Below are 26,838 nucleotides of genomic sequence, written 5' to 3'. Positions count from 1 at the left end.
TAGAACCGGTGTTATTTCTCCCTTTAAGTCGTTGGGAGAATTTGCAATGAAGCAATCTGTGCCTGGAGATTTGTTTTATGGAAGGCTTTTGAGTCTGGCTGCTGATCTTGTAAATAAAATTTAATTGGAACACAGCCACACCCACTCATTTACCTATGGGTATGCAGGTCCCCACTGCTGCCACTGTTACTGCTGCTACCACTGTAGGATTACTTGCGGGCTGTGATATGGGAGAACAGAGAAGAAACATAGAAAAGAAAAATGGGGATTTCCCCCCACTCTCTCTAAGCATTAGGAGACCCTTTCCCCACTCCTCAAGCTAGAATCAGAGGGCTCCTTTGGGAGCTCTTCCTGTCTGTGCTGAGGCCCTCTTCTGAGTTTCAGGCTGTCTGAAGTCCAGGCTAGGGGATACTGAAGGAAAACTAATCACAAATTTACCACCAGTTCAGTGGTACTTCAAATTCTGGTAATCTTCTCCAATTTATCTGCTATTATGTACTTTTCAGAGATTTCAAAGAGCTGTTCCATGCATTCTGGTTTTAAAGCTGCATTCAGTGAGACAGATGGGATGAATGCACTTACGTCACTGGCAACCGGAATTACTGTCTTTATATTAAGTGTGTTTCCCGTAAACAGCATTTAGTTAGTTCTTGCTATTATTCTGTTTATTTCTGCCTTTTAATTGGCATGTTTAGACTATTAACATTTTTTAAAAGACTTAACTTTTTAAAGCAGGTTTATGTTTACAACAAAACTGAGAGGAAGGTACAGAGACTTCTCATATCCCCCGGCCCCCACACATGCACAGCCTCCCCCACTATCAACATCACTCATTGGAATGGTACTTTTTTTTTTTTTTTTTTTTTTAACCAAGGATGCGCCCACATTGATGATACATCATAATCACCAAAATTCTGTAGTTTACCTTAGGGTTCCCTCTTGGTGTTACATATTCTTGGTGTTACATATTCTACGAGTTTGGACACATGTAAATGACATTTATCCTAATTATAATATCATAAAGAGTATCTTCACTGCCCTAAAACCTTCTGTGTTCTGCTTATTTGTATCCCCTGCCCCTGGCAACCACTGATCTTTTTATTATCTCCATAGTTTTGCTTTTTCTAGAATGTCAGTACCACATATCACACAGTGTATAGCCTTTTCAGATTGGCTTCTTTCACTTAGTAAGTTGTGTTTAAGATTCCTCCATGTCTTTTCACGGGCTCATAACTCATTTCTTTTTAGCACTGAATGAAATTCCATCATCTGGATGTATAGACCATTCATATTTAATATAATTATCAATATGTTTGAATTTAAGTCTACCATCATACCTTTTGTTTTCTATTTGTCCATCTGTTTATGTTCCTATCTTCTCTTGAATTGAATAGTCTTTTCAGGATTCTATTTTATCTCCACTACTAGCTTATTAGCTATATTTTGTGGTTTAATTTAAAAATTATTAGCTGTTGCTCTGGGGTTTACAATGTACATACTTAATTCATCAGTTCACCATTAAATTGCTTCATCTAAGTGTAAGGACTTTACAATATATTTCCATTTTCTAATTAATTTCTTTTTTAAATCATTGCCATATATTTTATGTCTCTATATGTTTTAAAACACACAATGCATTATTATTTTTGCTTTAAATAGTCAATTATCTTTTAAGAAATTAAAAAGTGAGAAAATAAAGGCTTTTCTTCGTACTCACACACATTTACCATTTCTGGCATTTTCCACTCCTTTGTTTAGAGTGGAATTTTCTAAATATTGAAAATTTTGGTGATATTTTCTTTCCACTTGAAGAGCTTACTTTAATATATTTTGTATTGTTGGTCTGCTCCTCTCTATATGTTTTCTTTTTCTCTGGTTAAAGTTTTTTTTTTTTTAATTATCACTGCATACCAGCAATTTGTTTATGATGTGTCCTGGGGTTGTTTTCTTTGTGTTGATCCTTCTTGGAGCTCACTCAATTTCTTGGAGTTCACTCAATTTCTTCAATCTGTGAGTTATAGTTTTTATCAAATATAAGAAAATTTTATCCATTATGTTTTCTGCCCCTGATTCTTCCATGGACTTCTACTATTATATTTAAGGTTGAATGCTGCATATTTTCCCACAGGTTACTGAGGATACATTAATTTTTTTTTTGCGGTACGTGGGCCTCTCACTGTTGTGGCCTCTCCCGTTGCGGAGCACAAGCTCCGCACGCGCAGGCTCAGCGGCCATGGCTCACAGGCCTAGCCACTCCGCGGCATGTGGGATCTTCCCAGACCGGGGCACGAACCCGTGTCCCCTGCATCGGCAGGCGGACTCTCAACCACTGCGCCACCGGGGAAGCCCCATTAATTTTTTTTAAAAAAAATCTTTTTCCCCCCTCTCTGTGCTTCTTTTTGGATACATTTTATTGCTGTATCTTTACGTTCTCTGATCTTTCCTGCCGTTAACTCCATCAAATGACATTTTCACTTCAGATGCTGTAATTTCCATCTCTAGAAGTCCTATTTGGATTGTAAATATCTTCTCATATTTTCCTATGTTCATATAAAAGTAGTTATAATATATTTCAACATGCTTGTGTGCTAATTCTATCATTTCTGGGTTTGTTTCTACTGACTGGTATTTTCCTGCATTCAATGTTTGATTGAATGTTGGCCCATGTTGAATTTTATGTCATTGAACATCTGATATTATTGTTCTCCTTTGTTGCTATTAAGGTTACACGCAGTTCAGTTTTTCCTCTTAAGACTTGTTTTTAAGCTTTGTTAAGGAGCATCCAGAGTTGCCTTTACTCAAGTGACAGTTTATTCCCGCTACTATGGTCCTTCTGGGATCTCCACTGAATAGAGTCCAGAAAGACGCCCCACTCTAGCTTGATGAAATTTGAATACCCCAGCCCTGTGTAAATGCTGGGAAATATCTGGTTCACAACTACTCCAACTGCTTTGCCTGACCTCAGGCATTTCATCCCACATACACACCATCTTAGCACTCATCTAAAACTCAAGGGCGTATCGAAGATCTCCAGAGCTCTTTTTCTGACTAATGTGTACCCCAATACTCTGCCCCAGAGCTTCTGGCTTCTATTCATCAGCACTACCACCAAAGGCTTACTACAGCAGGGTTAAAAAAAAAATTTCTTGTAACTGAGAATGACCACATTTTCCTTACTTTGAAATTTCTCTTTCAAACTCTCCACAGGTTGTGCTATTTTAGGGGAGCCTATTGGCCTTACCGTTTAAATATGAGTACACACAATGGCAATGAAAGAAAAAGAGAATGTAGATGGTGCCAGAGGGCAGCATTAGAATCATATACCTTCTTCACAGTATTCTGAAAAAGCTGAATCAATTACTGTAAGGATTACTGGGTAAAGAATATTTAGGATTTCAAAATTTCACTAGGCATCAAATAATACTTTGTTGTAATTAGGTAGGAGAAAATTCAAATGCTATCTTAAATCCCCCTCAAGATTAAAACATGAAAGAATTAGTATTGCCTTTAGAATTTTAGCATTAAGACAACAAAATGGTTACAGTGAGGGAAAAAAGCAGTATTTTCAATTTTCCCAAAATCAATCCAAATACCAGAGCTAAACAAAAAACAAAACAAAGAAACAGAAATGAGGATGTGTTGGCTTCATTTCAGTTTTGCTGTGCTCAAGCTTTCTAGAGAAAGAGAAAATCACGCCATCAAGGTTTTATTTCCATAGCACTGCAACCTCAAAGTGAAAAAAATGACAAGGTGCTGCTTTACTCTAACAGTGTTTATTTGCATCTACTAAATTCCTTTATGTCTCAACAGTGAAATCAAAACCACATTAGAATTTTATGAAATATTTTAAACACAAAGAGAATGATTTAATGACCTCTACTCAGCTTTGTCAAATCTTAACATTCTGCCACAGTTCCTTCAGTTTTTAAAAGAAATTGTTCAGATACATGGCACTAAACCCCCTTTGTAGCCTTCTCTGATCCTACTTCCATCCTCCCCTAAAGTGAACCACTACCATGAATTCAGTGGTTACCATTCTTAAGTGTTGTTTCTTACTTTTACTATGTGTGTGTGTACATACAGCTGTTTTACATGTTTTCAAACTTCATATAAATCATATATTGTAGGAATCATTCTGCAAATTTTTGCTCCGTGTTGCTTTTGAGAGACACACAAATAATTTGATGTTGAATATCTTTACAATGAAGTCTGTTGTACATTCAGTTTTCCTACAGTCAGAAGGCTTTCAGTGAAGATGGGACAAGAAGACTTATATGTAATAAGCAGTTAAAAAAAAAATTCCACAATCAAATTCTAACTTTTGGAGTTAAATGTGTAGGTATGTAAGAACTATAGGTGCTTGTGTAAGTGAACAATCAATGAGATGAATGTAGAATTGGATCAGTCTTCAAACACTATGTAAGATTTGAGGAGATGGACACAGTGGAGAGCATTCTAGACAAATAAAAATATATTTCGAATATAATAACTACTGAATGACATTCTCTTTAATTTACACTTTACTTCTACTGGTGATATTTCTCTTTGGTCACTTGGGAAATGAGAACATTTTCTTTTATTTATATTTGCTACTTAATACGTATTAGCTATTGCTTAAAGAAAAATTTTCTGATTTTGTGGTACTCAAAATAAGAGCTACATAATGTCACATATATTTTAACTGGCAGAAATTAAATTTAAATAAAAGTTTTCTTTAACTTACTTCTTTAATGAAACGATATGCCACCTAAAATTTATGTACATGGTAAACTCTAAGAACTTATCTTAGTATGTCATATTGCTTCAAATACAGTGGGCATAGAAAAAGTGGTTGTAGAATGAATGAATATTGTTTACTTCAGAATGGATAAGACATTTTCCCCCTTTTTCTTTCTTACCTGCTTTAACTGAAAATGGCTTTTCCAATAGGAATACTGTTTGTTTCCAGTGTGTTTTGGTACTCTGGGGGCCCGTAGAGAATACGACCTGCATTGGTAGAGTTCAAAAGTACCCGATGAAGCACAAGATTTTTAGTATCATGGTACATTAATCTACTACATCTAATACAAGCTCCAACTGCTTACAACAGCAAAATGCTTATGATCAAACACCTTGGGGCACAAAAATAAAATACAATGTATTTCACATAATTAATTATTATGAGACAACTCGTGATACTTACCTTATTGTGGCAATTCTTCTCAAAATATATATCGAAGTAGCCAGCAAGTGCCTGTTTAAAAACAAAGGAATATAAATAATTATTAAACTAATTACATAACAATTGATTATACAGTCTTAAGCCATGACAAATAAGAAACCATTTCCAATATCAGACACTCTTAAACTTATGGTAGGTCACTATTTTTCCTGGAAAACACGATATTAGTAAAAATAAAGTAATATAATTTGGCTTTTCCCCACAGAAACAACATAATAATAAGGGCAACAAGGCTAATCAAATACTCAGTATGTGTTAAATTAGAGAAATGACCGTGGTGGACCACTGAAAGGTGAGGATCTACATGGAGAAAGGCTCATGCGGCCCCTCGCCCAACCAGACTCTTCCACTGAGATGCTGCCATGTGAGTCAAGCCTCCACACAACTGCAGCAGCATGAAAAACCCTAGGAGCAGAACTAGTATGTAAGTCCAGTCCAGACTGCAGAAACACAGACAAGTAAACCTACATGATTTTTGACTTCAAGGAGCTAAGTTTTGGAGTGGTTTGCTAACCACAGCAATAAATAACTAAAACGTACTCTTTTATATGAAGCCTGCTCATTTAATTTCTTCTGATCTTGTTCATTCAGTTTTAAAGCAAAGTACTATGATTATTTTTGTGATGAGATAAATGAAATTTTAAAATACTACGTTTTTTTTTTCCTGAAAATAAAAACAAGACTATTCAAATTAAACGTATATGTAGGCAAATACCCAAAGAAGAAACTCCAATGTAACTCTCAGGTTTACTGTTAACAGTTTACAAAAAGGCCTCTAAGAAATTAACATGTTCAAACAAATAAATAATTTTCACTTATTTCTGTTTAAAATTTGAACGATACCATTCCTTTTTCTTTCACTAGTGGGACAGGCTTGACAATCTATTTTAAAACTGGCATTAAATAAAGCTTATAAAGTCTTAAAAACTGGAAACTGATTACTGAAAAATCACTATAAAGCTAATTACTGTACTTTCCTGCTTTCGTTAAGAATGTGGAGTTTTATTGATCCGCAGGGTTAATGTGGATTGGGCCCAAACCAAATTCAATATTTCATTTATTGTGCTGTTCATCGTTGCTTGTTTCCTCTTTAGTTCTTCTAGGTCCTTGTTATATGTTTCTTGCATTTTCTCTATTCTATTTCCAAGATTTTGGATCATCTTTACTATCATTATTCTGAATTCTTTTTCAGGTAGACTGCCTATTTCCTCTTCATTTGTTAGGTCTGGTGGGTTTTTATCTTGCTCCTTTATCTGCTGTGTGTTTTTCTGTCTTCTCATTTTGCTTATCTTACTGGGTTTGGGGTCTCCTTTTAGCAGGCTGCAGGTTCGTAGTTCCCGTTGTTTTTGGTGTCTGTCCCCAGTGGTTAAGGTTGGTTCAGTGGGTTGTGTAGGTTTCCTGGTGGAGGGGACTAGTGCCTGTGTTCTGGTGGATGAGGCTGGATCTTGTCTTTCTGGTGGGCAGGTCCATGTCTGGTGGTGTGTTTTGGGGTGTCTGTGGCCTTATTATGATTTTAGGCAGCCTCTCTAATGTATGGGGCTGTGTTCCTGTCTTGCTAGTTGTTTGGCATAGGGTGTCCAGCACTGTAGCTTCCTGGTTGTTGAGTGAAGCTGGGTCCTGGCGTTGAGATGGAGACCTCTGGGAGATTTTCGCCGTTTGATATTACATGGAGCTGGGTGGGAGGTCTCTTGTGGACCAGTGTCCTGAACTTGACTCTCCCACCTCAGTGGCAAAGCCCTGATGCCTGGCTGGAGCACCAAGAGCCTTTCATCCACATGGCTCAGAACAAAAGGGAGAAAAAGCAGAAAGAAAGAAAAGAAAGAAAAGAAAGAAAGAAAGAAAGAAAGAGGATAAAATAAAATAAAGATAAAATAATGTTATTAAAATAAAAAATAATTATTAAGAAAAAACATTTTTTTAAGTAAAAAACAACAAAAAACGGACGGACAGAACCCTAGGACAAATGGTGAAAGCAAAGCTTTAAAGACAAAATCTCACACAGAAGCATACACATACTCACAAAAAGAGGAAAAGGGGGAAAAAATATATATATCGTTGCTCCCAAAGTCCACCTCCTCAATTTGGGATGATTCGTTGTCTATTCATGTATTCCACAGATGCAGGTACATCAAGTTGACTGTGGAGATTTAATCCGCTGCTCCCGAGGCTGCTGGGAGAGATTTCCCTTTCTCTTCTTTGTTCGCACAGCTCCTGGGGTCCAGCTTTCGATTTGGACCCGCCTCTGCGTGCAGGTCGCCTGAGGGCGTCTGTTCTTTGCTCAGACAGGACGGGGTTAAAGGAACAGCTGATTCGGGGGATCTGGCTCACTCAGGCCGAGGGAAAGGAGGGGTACGGATGCGGGGCGAGCCTGCGGCGGCAGCGGCCGCCGTGACGTTCCACCAGGCTGAGGCGCGCCGTACGTTCTCCTGGGGAAGTTGTCCCTGGCTCACGGGACCCTGGCCGTGGCGGGCTGCACAGGCTCCCGGGAGGGGAGGTGCGGATAGTGACTTGTGCTCGCACACAGGCTTCTTAGTGGCGGCAGCAGCAGCCTTAGCGTCTCATGCCCGTCTCTGGGGTCCGCGCTGATCGCCGCGGCTCGCGGCCGTTTCTGGAGCTCCTTAAGCAGCGCTCTTAATCCCCTCTCCTCGCGCACCAGTAAACAAAGAGGCAAGAAAAAGTCTCCTGCCTCTTCGGCAGGTCCAGACTTTTTCCCAGACTCCGTCGTCCCGGGTAGCTGTGGCGCACTAGCCCCCTTCAGGCTGTGTTCACGCAGCCGACCCCAGTCCTCTCCCTGGGATCCGACCGAAGCCCGAGCCTCAGCTCCCAGCCCCCACCCGCCCCGGCGGGTGAGCAGACAAGCCTCTCGGGCTGGTGAGTGCCGGTCGGCACCGATCCTCTGTGCGGGAATCTCTCCGCTTTGTCCTCCGCACCCCTGTTGCTGCGCTCTCCTCCGCGGCTCCGAAGCTTACCCCGCGCCGGCCTCCTGTCTCCGACAGTGAAGGTTCTTCTAGTATGTGGAAACCTTTCCTCCTTCACAGCTCCCTCCCACTGGTGCCGGTCCCGTCCATATTCTTTGTCTCTGTTTTTTCTTTTGCCCTACCCAGGTACGTGGGGAGTTTCTTGCCTTTTGGGAGGTCTGAGGTCTTCTGCCAGCGTTGTGGGTGTTCTATAGGAGCAGTTCCACGTGTAGATGTATTTCTGATGTATCTGTGGGGAGGAATGTGATCTCCGCGTCTTACTCTTCTGCCATCTTCCTCAACTCCTCTCCAAATTCAATATTTAACCTTGAGGTTCATTATACTTTAGATACCAAGAGAGAATCAAAATACTATATAATTCTGTCAAACTGAAAAACCTGTATAAGTCTCAGACCAATCCCTAAACTGTGTATGTGCAGGAGAGACCCAAAACAGTATAGCAAACTCTTAGAGAATGGAAATGAGATTTGAACCATTGTCTGCCAAGACACTGCTGACAGAACTTATATCTTGACTTTGGATGGACTGCCTGTTAACAACGAACATCAACACTGCCCAGATGATTATAACCCAACTAAGAGTCCAAAATATCCAGGATACAATCCAATATTACTCAACATACAAAGTCCAGGAAAATGTAACCAACTCTCAAGAGAAAAGACAATCAACAGATGCCAATGCTGAGATGATCCAGATGCTGGTACTATCAGACAAAGACTTAAAGCAAATAACTATGCTGGTATAAGTTAATAGCAATGACATAAAATAAACACACTGAAATGAATCAAAAGACAGGAATTCTCAGTAGAGAAATAGAAACTATGAAAAGAGAACCAAATGGAAATTTCAGAACTGAAAAACACAATAACTGAAACAAAAAACTTCCTGGGCTGAATTGCTGAATTGCGGAATGGAGATGATAGAGGAGGACAAGGTCAGTGAATGTGAAGTTAGATCAAAAGAAATTATCTAATTTTAAAAAACAAGGGGAAAAGATTGAAATAAAATGCCCAGAGACTCAGGGACCTGTGGAACTAACATACATGTAATAGGAGGTCCAGATGGAAAAGAAAAAGATATTGGAACAAAACAAACAAACAAAACAAACCAAAAAAACCTTTCAAAATTCTATATCCAGGAAAAACATCCTTTAGGAATGAAGATAAAATAAATGAATTTTCAAGTGAAGGAATATTAAGAGAATCCATTGCCAACAGGCTTTTTAGAAGACATTTTAAAGGAAGTTCTTCAGGCTGATGGGCAATAATACTGGAAGGAAACCTGAAACATCAAAAATGAGAGAAGAACGATAAATCGTTGGGTAAATATAAAACACTATGTTTCCCCTCTGAATTCCTTTAAGATACCTATGATTTTTTAATGGAAAAATTATAACATCATCTGGTGGGGTTTTCAATGTATGCACATGTATGCACAAAGATCAGTGTAGGGGGTGGAGGGGTAGGAGGGAGGAAGAATGAAATCCCACCAGTATATACAAGTGTTTATAAAATCTGGAAATAAAGAAGGTTTATTTTTAAGTATCATAAGCAAAGCAGAAACTTAATAAAGAAAAATTTAAATTGTAGTATCAAAATTAAAACATGAATGACAGATCTGAGAGTATTTACAATATAAGTAACAAAGGCTCACTGTCCTTTGTACATTAAGCTACTACAAATTAATAAGAAAGCAATACGTCAGGGCTTCCCTGGTGGCGCAGTGGTTGAGAGTCCGCCTGCTGATGCAGGCGACACGGGTTCGTGCCCCGGTCCGGGAAGATCCCACATGCCGCAGAGTGGCTGGAGCCTGTGCTCCGCAACGGGAAAGGCCACAACAGTGAGAGGCCCGCGTACCGGGGAAAAAAAAAAAAAAGAAAGCAATACGTCAAAAGAAACTAACAACAAAAAAGCAGGAAATTTACAAAAGAAAAATCAAATGATTAATAAACATGCTAAAGAAACTGTTTCACCTACTTAGAAAAAAATAAGTCAATTAAGACAACATGATACAATTTTCCTTGATCATGTTGAGGAAAGGATTTTTTAAATGATAATATCTACAATTAGTGGGGAAAGGAGCATTCATGCTGTGAAAGTAAACTGAAATAACCTTTCTAGGGGAATTAAGTAATACACATTAAAAGATAAAACATTTGTACTAAAAAGAAGTCAGACACAAAATAGTACACACAATATGATTCAATTCATATACAGGAAATTCAAAGACAGAAAAACTAATTTAGTGTTACAAGTCAGAATAGTAGTTATCCTTGCAATACCGGTAGAAACTGGAAGGGGTTATGTGATAGGCTCCTGGGTTGCTGGTAATTCTCTGTTTCTTAAGTTGAATGCTGGGTATATGGCGGGGTAATCACTTTGTGCAATTTTACCAAACTATACTTATGATTTGTGTACTTTTCTGTTTTCATGCACACAACTAAGATTTCATACAATGTACATACTCATTGATCCAGTAATTAAAAACTTCCAAAAATTAAGTATGCTTGCAAAGACTTAAACATGTCAATTTTAGCCCACATTTTCAACAACAGGTGATCAGTTAATAAAGCATAAAATCTACAAATAATAGAATACCATTTGGCCATGAAAAGTAATCCTGTAGACAAATATTTACTGATTTGGAAAAATAGTTGTGATATACTATTAGGTGAAAAGAATAATATATATTTATTATGGGCACTTATCCTGTGTTATACAAATGTGAATATATACATCTATATGGAAAGATTTCACCAAGCTATTGAAAGTGGATGATAGATTTCTAATATTCTTTATGCTTATATATAATTTACATTTCCCATAAATATGAACAACTTCTGTGATAAGTTATTTTTAATAATACTTGAGTTAAATAATCTATAGTATTGCATAGAGAGGCATTCAATTCAACTATTACCTTTGTACATTTCCCTTAATGACTCTGAAAAATCACTCATCTCTGCACCCCAAGGGTTAGGGCAGAGTCTAATATATAGTAGGAACTAAATGAATTTGAAGAAAAAGAATGACAAGTTTTCCCCAACTAGTAATTCTACAAAAAGAACATTTTCAATAACTATTTTTCTTCTCAAGAGATTAGCAAAAGCAAATTAAGGGAAAGTAGCAGGTAAAGGAGAAAAGGTGTAAACAGAATAGTAACAGTAATAAAAACTATGGAAACTATATGAAAACATTAAGATGATTTTTTAAAGATTTTAGTAAGTGGGTTTCATGGTGAGACAGTTAGTTACCTTATAACTATTCTTTAAGTTATACACATGTTTTTATGTATTCCTTATACTCTGTTACCAAAAAAGAAAGCGGAGGGGAAAAAAACCCTAGTTAGCTAATAAAACCTTTTGTGAAAACAAATTCAGGTTTAAAAAAAGCTCTTACAACATTATCAGAAAATGTGACGTGAGTCTGAAATATATATAAAATACACTAAGTGATATGAAATATATATAAAATACACTAAGTGATATATTTAACTCTGATAAAATACAGACTGGTAATGTTAATATAGTAGAACACTGCAGAATTATAATTATAGAAGGTCTTAACAAAGAGGAGAAGCTGATACACAAGTTTACAACAAAATTAAAAAATAAAGATAAAAAGATTTGAGAATACAAAGATATTTTAGAACTGTCTTCCAATCCCCAAATCCAACTATCTATGAAATTTAGTTAAAAATCAAAAAAGAAATTAACGCTTGCCCAGATACCCAAAACTACAGTGAAATATTGAGTAGTTTGGGGGTAACCAAAAAACAGTTTATAAGCCTGAAGACAAATAAATAAGAAATAAAAATGAACGACAGCTATTTTATAGTTCCCTCTGAAGTGCGTTATAGTATATCCAACTCCTCATGCAGATTTACCCTCCTAATGATGTTTGGTTGAGGGTAGTATTAAAATCAGTTCCATAGCAAATATTAATCAGAAGCATGAGGAGAAGTCAGAAAGAAAATCACCTGGGATTTAAAATTACATGCAGAGGTAGCATTCACTTAACTGAGAAAGTGGAAGATGCTTGCTCTGAAAAACCAAAGGGATTTTCTGGGCTTAAAATGGTATTTACTCTCAAACACAAGCAAGGCCTAAAATGCCACGTTAGGGAAAGCGCTTCCTTTTTTTTCCCCCCTGTATAAATGATCCTTGATAATTAAAATAGATATTAGAAAAAAAGAGGAAAAAACCTTAAACTTGAAACATAGTCATATAAACTAGTGGAACTATGATCAGTGTTTTTATTTCTGCAAGGCCATTATAAACAATCAAATATGTCAGCTGATTTGGGGACAAAACTATTCATTTTGCTGCAGAATATAAACATACAACTATTTTTCAATTATAGTTTCACCTCCTTGTTACCATCACTTTGACAGGCTATCTCTAGGTGTTTTAAATGTTAATTTCAATGAACTTAACACTCTGTCTGTGGAAGTCATTCAAATATAAGAATAAACAACCACCACAGGAAATTGAAAATGACTAATTGGCAATGGTAATAAATAACTGCAGCACAACTTGACATGTGCTTGAAAAAGATCAGATAGGTTTGAAGGCGTGACCACAGAATAAATGTCCCTTTTGTTCCATACATATCTCTAGTCAGGGGCAAAGGGAATGCTAAGGAGAAAAATAAGCATTGAAATCAATTATCTATAGGAGCTGGGTTAATCTGCAAAGGCAAGGTCACAATGAAATAAATAAAATTTCACTGACTTACACCACACACCACAGTCAGAAAAATTTTAGTTATAAAAGTCACTTAGACTGAGAGAAAGAATGAGTAGTAATTACGAACAATAGTGATGACGACAGAAGGAAACAGAATGAAAGAAAAATATACAGTAAATTTCTGGGATAGTTTGATCACGCTTGTAATTTGGTGAGAATCTTCCATAATTACTTTGAAGTGCACAGGAAAATAATACAGACGTGTAGCTTTATTGTGCATCTTAAATATTCCTAAGTATTAGAACAGAGTTTCACAATGAGCTGTTTTGTTTCTGCTTTGTGGATTTCACAAAAAGGAAAACATAACTCACAGCATTTGTAAATTGAATCATTTGAAAATCTGTTTTAAGCCACGTTTTGCTTTTTCATCCCATACATACAAAGGTAGATGCAGTTCGTTTTATACGTGCTCATTTGAAGAACAATGACATGGAATAAAAACGAATTACTTTCTCATGTATTTTGGTGTGATGAGTACTTCTTTAAAGCAGACATATCATGTGTGTATGTAACAGGATGCAGCCAATGAAATAAGATCAGACTACACCTTATGATGAAGAAGGAAATTAAAAATTATCATTATCACTATCACCTGCAGGGAGTAATTTATCATTTCTGTTCTTCATTGGTATCATGTTCCAACAGCGTGTGGTTACAGCAGATACAATTAGGCAGCTGGCCACAGAAGTAGGAGGATAATGTGCTTTTGATGGAGTTTATCCAAGCATGCAGATAGAGTGCTTGTAATCCATGCAGCAGAATCACTATAACAAAAATACAGTTCATTTTTTGTTGGAGTATTTCTTTCAAAATCTTAGTATGGAATTCAAAAGCTAACTGACGATGAGTCTGAAGCAAGTGAAGAAAGAGTAAGAAGATACTGCATAAAAAAGATTATACGTTTTAAGCTTACATCATTGTCTATAAACCAACAAGATGAAGATAAAAATACAGGCCATACCAAGCTGCTGCATAAAGAGCATGAACTCTGATGGTGATAACTGGTATTTAAACTAAGAAGACATAATCAACAAAAATGAAAATTACATATTATGATATTCTCCTAATGTTAACAATAGCTTAAATTATAGACTCTTCCCTCTTCAATTAATTTTCTATTTTATCCCAAGAGGAAATCTGCATCTTTTCTTTCCTGATTCCTCTAGGGAACAATACACGTTAAGTGCCATATACTTCTCAAGGGATATTGCCAAACTGAGTAGTGTTTAGAAATAGATCAAGCAATATGGAAAGCATCAAAACAGACCACAGGTCTCAGAATATTTTTAAAAGGTACTTTTACTGAAAAACTCAACATAACTAATTTTTGATCTACTTAAAATATTCCCAAATTATAACTGAAATTCCTTTAAAATTTACTTAGATTTCTCCCTTGTAATTTCAAAATTGCTTATGAAAGTGGTTTTACGGAGCAGACGAGATCACCTCTTCAGAACCTAAAACGTAAATACTTCAATTCTGACGTTCTGTAGATTGATATCTTACGTGGCCTAACTCCTTTACATTTCTTCCTAGCTATAAATAAGATACTATTATTTTATACATTCAATATTCACTGAGATTTACCAATATTTTCACTTAAAAAAACCTTTTAAAGTATAACGGACATGCAGAAAAGTACACAAAAGTGCACACCATGGTGAATTTTCAAACGGAATACAGCTATGATACCCACCCTCAGATCAAGAACCAAAACACCCCAGCACCTAGCAGTCCCCCTAGGCACCTAGCCAACCCTAGGCATCCCCACAGGGTAACTACTACCCTGATTTTTTCCCCAGGTTTATTGAGATATAATTGACATATAACAATGTGTAACGTAAGGTGTGCCATGTGTTGATTTAATGCACTTACACATTGCAAAACGATTACCACCATAGTATTAGCTAAACCCCCATCATACCCCATGATTATCATTTATTTTTTTGTGATGAGAACATTTAAAATCTATTCTCTTGACAACCTTCAAGTATATAATATAGTATTATTAACTATAATCATCATGATGTACATTGGATCTCCAGAACTTATTCAACTTATAACTAGAAGTTTGTACCCTTGACCAACATTTCCCCATTTCTCCCATCCCACACTCCCTCGTAACTACTATTCTGATCTCTGTTTCTGAGTCTGGCCTTTTTATTTAAGTTCTATATACAAGTGATATCAAACAATATTCGTTTTCTTCTGACATTTCACTTAGCATAATACCCTCAAGGTCCATCCATGTTGTGGTAAATGGCAAATTTCCTTCTTTTACAGCGTAATAATATTCCATTTATGTGTGCGTGTGCGTGTGTATATACATATATATATGTATATGGCATATCTTCTTTATCTATTCCACTGATGGACACTTAGGTTATTTCCATATCTTGACTATCATAAATAATGCTGCAATGACCATGGGAGTGCAGATACCTCTTCAAGATCCTGTTTTCATTTCCTTTGGATATATACCCAGAAGTGGGATTGCTGGATCATATGGTAGTTCTATTTATAATTTTTTCAGGAACTTCCATACTGTTTTCTATAGTAGCTGCACCAATTTACATTCCCACCGAAAGCGCACAAGGCTTCCCTTTTCTTCACATCCTGGCCAACATTTACCTCACTAACTACCCTGATTTCTAAAACAGATTCATTTTCCCTATTACATACTTCAACATATATCATGTCGTCTTTTGTGCCTGGCTAATTTTCTTTATTATTGTTTTTGAGATTCACTTATACTATTGCATATTACCTACGCTGTTATATGGCTCTAAGACATATGCGACTATACAATTTATTTATCCAATCTACTGTTGACAGGTATTGAGTAGTTTTTTTTGTTTTGTTTTGTTTTGTTTTAAATTACACTAATGAATCAACAGTTTAAATTTTATTTATTTTTGGCTGTGTTGGGTCTTCGTTTCTGTACGAGGGCTTTCTCTAGTTGCGGCAAGCGGGGACCACTCTTCATCACGGTGCGCAGGCCTCTCACTATCGCGGCCTCTCTTGTTGCAGAGCACGGGCTCCAGACGCGCAGGCTCAGTAGTTGTGGCTCACAGGCCCAGTTGCTCCGTGCCATGTGGGATCCTCCCAGACCAGGGCTCGAACCCATGTCCCCTGCACTGGCAGGCAGATTCTCAACCACTGCACCACCAGGGAAGCCCCTTGAGTAGTTTTAAGTTGACACTTCTATGAACTTTTTTTATAATGTTTTTTGGTGAACATAAGTACTCAATGCTATTGGGTATACACCTAGGAGTGAAACTATTGCTATGTGCATATATATGTGCATATATAACTTTTGTTAACCTTTATTGCTTCCTTTACCTCTGGTCTTCCACCAGGGATCGTTTTTGTTTGCCTATATACCCTTCAGAAATCAGTTTCCTGGGGCAAATTCTCTATTTTTTTTTTTTTTTTTGCCTGCGCCACGTGGGATCTTAGTTCCTCGACCAGGGATCTAACCCATGCCCCCTGCAGTGGAAGCGTGGAGTCTTAACCACTGGACCACCAGGGAAGTCCTTCTTTCTATTTGTTCACCTGAAAAATCTACTTCAGCTTCATTCTTAAAAGTTATTTTAGTTGGGTAAAATTCAGAGTTGGCAGTTATTTTCTTTCAGCACAGTGAGGATATCATTTTTTAAAAATATTTATTTACTTGGTTGCACTGGGTGTTAGTTGCAGCAGGCAGGCTCCTTGGTTGCAGCAGGCAGGCTTCTTAGTTGCGGCATGCATGTGGGACCCAGTTCCCTGACCAGGGATCGAACCTGGGCCCCCTGCACTGGGAGTGCGGAGTCTTATCCACTGGGCCACCAGGGAAGTCCTCGTGAGGATGTCATCATTGAATTATCTTCTGTCTTTCCAATTCTACTGTTCCTGCTGAGAAATCATCTATTTACTGCTCCTTTGAAGGTAATTCCAATGCTCTACTTACAGCCCCACTGAGGCTTCTAAAATGCTCTCTTTGGTTTCTGTAGTCTTAGTAGGATGTATCTAGGTGTGGATTTATTCCCCTCTTTTCAACTGAAATATAATTCACATACCATAAAAATTTCCCCAGTTAAATAAACTGTATAATTCTATCTATCTATGGCTGCATTGGGTCTTTGTTGCTGCGCATGGGCTTTCTCTAGTTGCAGCGAGCGGGGGTTACTCTTCATTGCAGTGTACGGGCTTCTCGTTGCAGTGGCTTCTCACTGCAGGGCACGGGCTCTAGGCACACGGGTTTCAGTAGTTGTGGCACGTGGGCTCAGTAGCTGTGGATTGAGGGCTCTAGAGCGCAGGCTCAGTAGCTGTGGCACATGGGCTTAGTTGCTCCGCGGCATGTGGGATCTTCCCAGAGCACGGCTTAAACCCGTGTCTCCTGCATTGGCAGGCGGATTCTTAACCACTGTGCCATCAGGGAAGTCCCTCAATTTTTAAAAAAGTATATTTGGAGTTGTGCAACCATCACCATAATCTAATTTTAGAACATTTTTTATCACCCCCAAAAGAAACCCTATATCCATACTCCTTATCTTATCCCCTGTCTACAGAGTTGCCTATTCTGAACATTTCATATAAATGGAATCACAGAAATGGAATATCATATAAATGGAATTCTTTTGTAGTTGGCCTCTTTCGCTTGTATAATGTTTTCAAGACTCATCATTTCAGGGTTCATACATTCTGCAGCAGGTATCAGGACTTCACTCTGTTTTATAACCAGATAATATTTCATTGTGTGGCTATACCACATTTTGTTTATTCATTCTTCAGGTGACTGACATCTGGATTGCTTTCAGTTTCTAGCTTTTATAAATAACGCTGCTATGAACATTCATGAACAAGTGTTTGTGTGGGTATGTTTTAATTTCTCGGGGGTATATACCCAGAAATGTAAAATATCTATCCATTCCTATTCAAGTTATGTTGTACTTCTTAAATTGTAGCTCACTGTCTTTCGTCTGTTTTGGGAAATTCTCAGCCATTATCTCTTCAAATAGTTTGAAATATTCTCATCTCCTTTCCCCTTTGGGACTCCCATTTAAACATATATTAGACCATTTCTTGTGTCTTCTATATCTCCTGCCCTTCCCAATGCTGCATCGTGGCATTCCTCTGTGCTTCCTTCTGGATATTTCCTCTGACATAAAATCCAGTTCAATAATCCTCTCTACACTAGTGATTTAATATTTACCGCTAAACTCATCTTTAGTTCAGTATTAGAATATCTGTTCGGTTCTTTATCAAATCTGTTATATTATTATTTCTTAAATATTTCCAACTATTTGTTTGACATCTGTAATTTCTTTTGTCCTTGAACTTAGTAAGCATAGTTATTTTAAAGCCCATATCTATACATCTAACACCTGTAACACCTGGAGCTCTATTTTTATTTCCTGTTTTAGCTGGTTCTTGATTGATGTTGTTTTGTGTCCTTGTGTGACTCATTACCTTCGATTATGTTCTGAACATTATATATGAAAAACTGCAGAAATAATTTCAGACTTATAAAAATACTTTTCTAGAAAGAATCTTTTTTTCTGCCAGGAACCTGGGGGGTGCTGGCAAAAGCAAAGTTATCTTAATCTAAAAATGGGTTCGGGGCTTCCCTGGTGGCGCAGTGATTAAGAATCCGCCTGCCGATGCAGGGGACACGGGTTCGTGCCCTGGTCCGGGAGGATCCCACATGCTGCGGAGCGGCTGGGCCCGTGGGCCATGGACGCTGAGCCTGTGTGTCCGGAGCCTGTTGCTCCGCAACGGGAGAGGCCACAACAGTGAGAGGCCCGTGTACTGCAAAAAAAAAAAAAAAAAAAAAAAAAAAAGAATCCGCCTGCCAATGTAGGGCACATGGGTTTGAGCCCTGGTCCGGGAAGATCCCACATGCTGCAGAGCAGTTAAGCCTGTGAGCCACAACTACCAAGCCTGCGCTCTAGAGCCCATGAGCCACAACTACTGAAGCCTGCGTGCCTAGAGCTCATGCTCCACAATAAGAGAAGCCACCACAATGAGAAGCCCGTACACCAAAACGAATAGTCCCTGCTCACTGCAACTAAAGAAAGCCCACGTGCAGCGACGAAGACCCAACACAGCCAAAAATAAAAAAATTTATAATAAATAAATAAATAAATAAATAAAAATGGGGTCTGAGAATTTCCTGGGCCACCCAGATGATTTGAAGCGGGGCTGCAGTCCCTGCAAGGGCTCATTTACCTCTGTTTTACCTTACCCTTGGGTACAGTCTTTCTGGGTCCCAATGCAATGCACTGGGGAATTTTTAAAGAGCTCCATTTTTGTACTCCTAACCATGTGAGGCTATCAAAAGGGCTACAAAGTCCTTTAGCTGCTTCCTCTGAACTGGTAAACGCCTACAGGGCAAAAGCAGTCCCAAATGCCAGTCTCATTTCTTTGGATTTCCTTCTTTTCTGAGTCTTGGCTTGGTAATGCTTTACTAATTTATCTCTCTGGTACTTTCAAACAGATAATATTTAGTATTTTTTTCAGCTTTTGTAGCTGGTCTCAGTAAAAGGGTAACTCCTTTTACACAGTCCACTGTTATAGAAGGCAGATTCATCATTGCACTGTTTTGGTTTTTTTTTTTCCCCTATCTAAGGTACCCCCTGTAACTCTCTTCCCCATTCTCTAAACTAGCTCCTTCTTACTTGTTATGTCTCAGTTTAAATGTTACTTTCCCTGGTCAGCCTTCCCTAATCCCGCAGAGTAGATTATAATACATCCATTAAATGTCCCTGCATTCCCTGCAATAACATTCACCATATTCATAATGCTTTTTGTTCAATGTCTTTTGTTCAGTTGTAAACCCCAATAGGCCCTTTAGGGCAATCTCTCTGCAACTGTGTTCGCCTCCCTATCCTCAATGCCTAAGCACAATGACTGGGCATTCAATCTAAACATTTAGTGAAAATAGCCATGCAGTTACAAAGGCATGAAATAGCCTGGGATGTTCAGGGACTAAAAGAAATTAATAAAGATTTGTTAATTGAGTGAACAAATAAAAGAAATCAAATGATATATTATGCTCAACTCCTACCGACCTTTGGGAAAAGAAAACCATGAGGCTTTACTTCTCTTATTATTTCCTACTTTTTATTCAAAACTCATATTTGATGTCAACTACTCTAGAATATTCCTTGATGTCAGTACCAGCATCAATTAATCAGTCACTCCCCACTAATTTACTGCATACAGTATGAGGAAGGCTTTCTGGAAGAAAGCCATGCCTAATACGGTAAAACCTTAAATATGAACAAGATTTTCGAGGAAAGTGAGTAAATAAGAGTGTGCCAGGTCAACGCTATCTTTTATATATGCCTGTAGTATTTAAATTCTATTATAGCACACCATAGTACAATCATCTATTTATATGTTGGCCTCTCCTACTAAATGAAGGTCTTTGGGGCCAGAGACTACATTCTTTGTTGTATTCACAGTGCCTAACACAGCACTAGTATCCAATACATGCTGCTTGAATGAAAAGTCGTTTTGAAAAGGGGTGTGTGTGTGTGTGTGTGTGTGTGTGTGTGTGTGTCTGTGCTTGCCACTTAAAAACTCTTACAGCCCACTGCTTCTCTAGTTTTCTATCTCCTGCTTCCTCACATGTCATCAGTTTCTCACAGCTCAATGTCAATGGTTACTGTTTCCTTATATTCCATTTTTCATGCTGATTTCCAATGTTCCTTAAAAGCTATAAGGCCTCTATGGCCCACTCCTCATTCCTCAAATGCCAGAAAATACTATCAATGATAAGTAAACATTATATTTTTAATTTTAAGGAAAAAATAGTAGATATATTGAATTAAAAAATGAGTGCAGAACAAAAAAGAAATCAGTTTTGTGACTGCTGCAGAGGTTTAAAACTGAAAACTATTAAAAACTCATTTTTGTGACTAGGAAATCAATCTCTACCAGACGCTTCTTGTCTTTATGAAATTTCAGAAGTATAAACTAGGAGATGGAATACTGAAAGAAATCTTGACAGACAGGAAATAGGGGGCAAGTAGAAGACGTGATACACTTTACCTTCCAGGAATGAACAGGATTTTTTTTCTGTTTTGAAAAGTGAAGTAAAAAAGATGGCTACCACCTCCCCGCCTGAGCCCTTCTAAAAACTATCCAACATCTGGGGTGAGAATGAAAAATCTGGCAACATTACTTTTTTTTTTTTTTTTTTTGTCATTTAGGGCTGCAATTTTTCAAAGGTAATTATACTAGTTAGTAGAAGTTAGGTGTTTTTATGATTATGATCTCTGAATATTGAGTGAGACAATGACTTACATCTTTCGGGGCCCCCATTATTGGGACTGGATGCTGAATAAAAGGATGACGAGGAAAAGAGAAAAAAGAAATCAGATTGAATGCTATGGTACAGACTTCAGGGACAGCCAGGACATATCACTTGTTAAAAGAACGGGCATGCTGTAGTAGCGATGTCACTGTCCTAGTGATCTAAAAAGTAAAAAATGTGACTCTCTGCAAAACTGTAAGAAGAAAGGAGTGATTTTGCTTTGAGAAGCACCTGATTTGCATAAATGCGGCATTTTGAAAGAAGGTCTCATTTCTTTAATCCATTAGATATTCAGGGATACGAACAGGTCAAAGAGTTCATTGTATATCTTTGCCTGTAAAGAAACTGGTCTTTAAGATAGTACTGAGAGCCAAATCAGTGATGCTTGTTCAATCCTGATGGAGCAAGTAAATCCAATCTATGAAATCACACCATCCTAAATCCCCATAAGGAAATGAATGTTAAAAATAAAACTAAATAATCCTTTCCTTAAAAAATGCAGCAAGATAGGAAAGTGAATGGAAATATTAATCAGATCATTTTATGAGCATTTTCTATGTGCCAGGCATAGTGGTAAACGCTTTTATGCACTATCTCATTTAGCACTGAAAACAATACCCAGCAATTATTGGTGTTATTATCTCCACTTTTCAGATAAAAATTTGAAGTTCAGAGAAGTTAAATACCTCTTCTAAAGTCATACTGGTAAACTTGGCCCACTGGCTTTAAGGCTTGAAGTTTTTTGTTTCTTTGTTCGTTTTTAATAAATTTATTTATGTATTTTTGGCTGTGTTGGGTCTTTGTTGCTGTGTGCGGGCTTTCTCTAATTGTGGTGAGCGGGAGCCACTCTTCGTTGCAGTGCACGGGCCTCCCACTGTCGTGGCTTCTCTTGTTGCGGAGCACAGGCTCTAGGCGTGTGGGCTCCAGTAGCTGTGGCACATGGGCTCAGCAGTTGTGGCTTGCGGGCTCCAGAGCGCAGGCTCAGTAGTTGTGGAGCATGAGCTCAGCTGCTCTGCAGCATGTGGGATCCTCCCCGGCCAGGGCTCGAACCCGTGTCCCTTGCATTGGCAGGCAGATGCTTAACCACTGCGCCACCAGGGAAGCCCAAAGTTTGAAGTTTCTAACCACAGTGCTAGATTACCACTGTTTAAACTTTCCTCTTTGATTTAAATTATTTTTAGAAAACTCCCTTCTATTTCAAGAGTGGTCCTTTCTTCATCTAGTCTTCTAAAAAAGAAAAATATAAGACTGATTTAGGTAAACAGGTATATACAACAAAAATTTATTTTTTCAATTCTTGACTCATCTTTGCATGTGGACTGATCTCTCCTGTGAATACATGCATATACCTCAGAAGTCTGGAAATACTAAGTGCTTTAGGATTTTTTAGAAGATCTGAATGCTAATATTTACGATGGTTTCTGCCAGAGCATAAGTCAAAGGGAATCTGTACTGAGAAAATTACTTCCTTATAGGTCATTATTCCAGAGATAACTGCCTGAATCAGAGAGGAAAATACCTGGTCAAACTCATTTACTATCACAACCTAATAATGCTAATTGGCAGCCTCTGAGATAAGGCTGGGGAGAACTTCCCTGACATCTCTAATCAAGAGTCCACTATTATTGATTATTTGATTTTTATGCTTATTGCTGTGCTTAAGATAAATATTTTAGTTGGGCTTGAGTATGATTATTTCTCTCATAAATTGATTCTGACCCTGGGCATTGCTGACTTTAAGCATGATCCTATACCTATCTAAAATTAAATTATGATCGTAATGTAGCTTAAGAATTTCAACATTCCATTCAACCTGTATTTCAGAACAATTGATGTTCAAATCCTTTTATAACATAACTCAATAGGTGGATTCAGAATCAATTTTAATGAATTTTTAAAAATGCAGATTCAGAAGTGTCATTTACAGCATGGCTTTCAAAGAGGATAAAGCATAGGAATCTCTGTTGACTCCAAGGACTAGATGTCTTACTCAACTTCAGGGTTCCTCATTTTGTGGACTTCTGCATTCTCTCTGAGTAGGTTAAGTAACAGTTAAATACTGCAGTGATTCTTCCCACTATTCTACTCAATAAACATATACCTCAAAGTTAATATGAAGTGGGAAAGATATCTTTTTAAAAATTAATTTTTTCTTAATGGCATGTTTCCAAGGAGAGAGAACAAAAGTAGGTAAGAGGGCAACTAAACATGGAGAATGAGTTGAAGAAATCCAGATTTTAAAAGGTTAAAATCCTTAGGGGTCCAGTTTAGAAGGATGGACCCTCTGTGGCTGGGAAAAATGAAAAATAAGACAGGATTAAGTGGAAGTGTCCAAAATTTTGTAGGTAATGCACAGGGTACACCTGGACTTTAACCAAATCTCAAAAATATCAGAACTAGCTAGAATCCCTTTAAATATGAGACAAAGCATTCTTTTACAGCAGAGTCATATATTATATAGAGGATAAGTCACATATTGGAAAAATCTCAGATAATCAAAATCACTCAGGAAAACCCCTTAAGGTTTTGCATTGGAGACTGAAATATAAACCATCCCTCAATATGTTCAATACAACCAGTTCTTCTGGCAATGGCACAAATCACCATTTCTTTGGTTGGGCTCCAGATAAAGCAGATGGCTTGCAGAGTGCCATGTTGTATTAAAAATACAGTAGTCCCCACTTATCTGCAGTTTTCCATTCTTTGGTATCAGTTACCCATAAAAATATTAAATGGAAATTTCCAGAAATAAGCAATAAGTTTTAAATTCCATGACCTTCTGAGTAGTGTGACAAAAGCTCACGCCCTCCTGCTCCATCCCAATCAGGTTGAGAATCACCCCTCTGTCCACAGTATCCTTGCTGTTTATCCTACCTACCCGTCACTCACTTAAGTAGCCAACTCGGTTATTTGATCAATTGTTGAGTAAACCTTATCGTACTTAGTAATGGCCCTGAACTCCAAGAGTAGTGATGCTGGCAATTTGAACATTCTCTTATTGTGTCTAATTATAAATTAAACTTTATCCCAGGTATGTATATATAGGAAAAATCACAGTGTATATATAGGGTATGGTACCATCCTTGATTTCAGGCATGCACTGAGGGTCTTGGAATGTGTATAAAGGTGACTACTGTATATACCTTTAGAGGCAAGAATCGCATGCAGTCCAGCAAGATGCTCATACTACAGAAATACTTGGAAGTGGAAGATAACTAAAGAAACAGCAGATGTGTTTCCCACCTCAGGCTCATTTTGGAGCACATATTCATTAAGTAAAATGGAGGGTAGTATCATCTGCACTAATTAGACCATTAATTCTCTCATGGACTCTTTTTCTTCTACCTGAATAGTTAATTTGGATCAAGTTCTATTTGCACATGATGCTACTCCCTCGGATCTGCCTACCAAAAAATAAAAAAAGGAAGAGAGAGAGAAAAGAAAACTTTTAGAGCCTATTAACCTCAAGAAGTAGCACAGGTTAGAAAATACATCCTAGTTCAAGAGTGATTTTATGATTGCCTATACTTCTTTGATTCTACTGTCATATATCATATGTGGACAGAACATGTCACAAGTCTGACTGGACAAGACAGACCACAGAAGAGTATTCTAATTTCCACTGGACATCACTACTTGCATATCTCAAAGGCATTTCAAATTCAACATACTAATAAACGAGCTTCTTATCCTCCCCTCTAAACCTGTTCTTCTTCCAAGTTTCTTTGTCTTACAAAATAGTACCATCATTCTTCAAACTGTAAAAGCAAGAAACCTTGCAGACACCACTGTGACCTCTTTCCTTCATCTCTCATTATCTAATCCGTGCTCAAGTCCTGGCAATTTTACCTTCTAGACAGCTCTCAAATACATCCACTTTTCTCCATCTCCGCTAAAACTACCTTTGTGCAAGTCACTGTCATTTCTTGCCTGAGGTACTGTAATAGCTGACCCATAGGCCTCTCATATCCACTCTGGTCTCCCTAATAGTTCTCCACATTCCAACCATGATCCTTCTCAAGTGCCCTTAAGGTCATATCACTCTCTTTAAAAAACTTCAATTATTTCCCACTGGTCTAAGGAAAAAAACAAATAGTACAGGTGCTAAATGATCTGGACAGCTTGCCACCCTCCTTCAGCACTGGTCTACATGCGCCAGCCATGCTGGGCTTCTTTCAGTTCCTTTTACTCACCAAGCTTCTGACCACTGGATGTCCTTTTTTGGTTTGTTCTTTAAGAACTTTTAAACTGAAATTTTTTTTTTTTTTTTTTTTTTTTTTGCGGTATGCAGGCCTCTCACTGCTGTGGCCCCTCCCGCCGTGGAGCACAGGCTCTGGACGCGCAGGCTCAGCGGCCATGGCTCACGGGCCCAGCCGCTCCGCGGCATGTGGGATCTTCCCGGACCGGGTCACGAACCCGTGTCCCCTGCATCGGCACGCGGACTCCCAACCACTGCGCCACCAGGGAAGCCCTAAACTGAAATATTATGTACATGCAAAAAAATATTTTCTTTTTTTAGCCAATGTGAGAATCATTTATTTAAAAAATGTTTTATTGAAGAATACAAGTATAAAATATATAACACACACATAAAAGTGAGGAAATCACTGACTGGGCACAGTGAACTTTTACAAAGTGAACACACTCAACCACTACCTAGATCAAGATACAGACCACTCTCAAAACCCCAGAGCTTCTATTATTCCCCTTCCAATCCAATGATAAATCCTCCCACAAAATGTAACCACTATTCTGATGTTTATCACCATTATACTAGTTTAGCTTGTTATGGAAATTTAAAGACAGATTCTATATTTGGCTTTTTTTCCTTTTTTCATGAATGTTGCATTCATGAAATTCATCCATGTCATAGTGTATAGTCAAGATCACCTTCTTTTCCCACTGATGTATATTATTCCATAAATATACTGCATGTATTTATCCATTCTACTATTGATGAATGTTTGCCTTACTTCTAGTTTAGGGATCTAATGAGCAATGCTGCAATGGACATTCTTGTACAGGTCTTTTTGGTGAACATATGAAGGTATTTCTAAGAGTGAAAAGGTTAAGCCATAGGGTAAGCATGTTTTCAGCCTTGGTAGCCATAGCAGATAGCTGAGTTTTATAGAAGCAACTTAGCACAGTACATTTGCCTCATCACTCTTAGGTGTTTCTTAGAATACTGTCATTAGTATGATCTTTTAAAAAGATCCGACTATGGGGTTTCCCTGGTGGCGCAGTGGTTGAGCGTCTGCCTGCCAATGCAGGGGACACGGGTTCGTGCCCCGGTCCGGGAAGATCCCACATGCTGTGGAGCGGCTGGGCCCGTGAGCCACAACTACTGAGCCTGCGCGTCTGGAGCTTGTGCTCCGCAACAAGAGAGGCCGCGGCAGTGAGAGGCCCGCGCACCGCGATGAAGAGTGGCCCCCGCTCGCCGCAACTAGAGAAAGCCCACGCACAGAAAAGAAGACCCAGCACAGCCAAAAATAAATAAATAAATGAAATTTAAAAAAGATCCGACTATGAAGAACTTCAAACATATACACAATTATAGAACCTCTGAGTACCTATCACTTATATTCAACAG

General features: G+C 38.1%; 1 protein-coding gene across 2 annotated transcripts in view; it reads right to left on the bottom strand.

Annotated features, from left to right (window-relative positions):
* Positions 1-26,838, bottom strand: part of PRMT3 (protein arginine methyltransferase 3) — a 138,127-nt gene that overhangs the window by 14,324 nt on the left and 96,965 nt on the right. For both annotated transcript variants that reach the window (XM_082660952.1, XM_082660953.1), the window contains 2 exons: positions 5,183-5,233; positions 4,899-4,986 (listed from right to left, as the gene is read on the bottom strand). In XM_082660952.1, coding sequence (XP_082517078.1) covers positions 4,899-4,986; positions 5,183-5,233 — 139 coding nt within the window. The remainder of the gene's footprint in view (positions 1-4,898; positions 4,987-5,182; positions 5,234-26,838) is intronic.

The sequence above is a fragment of the Grampus griseus genome (assembly GCF_964374135.1).
Source record: "Grampus griseus genome assembly, chromosome: 8".
Lineage (NCBI taxonomy): Eukaryota > Metazoa > Chordata > Mammalia > Artiodactyla > Delphinidae > Grampus > Grampus griseus.
This window is presented reverse-complemented; position numbering and strand designations above follow the sequence as displayed.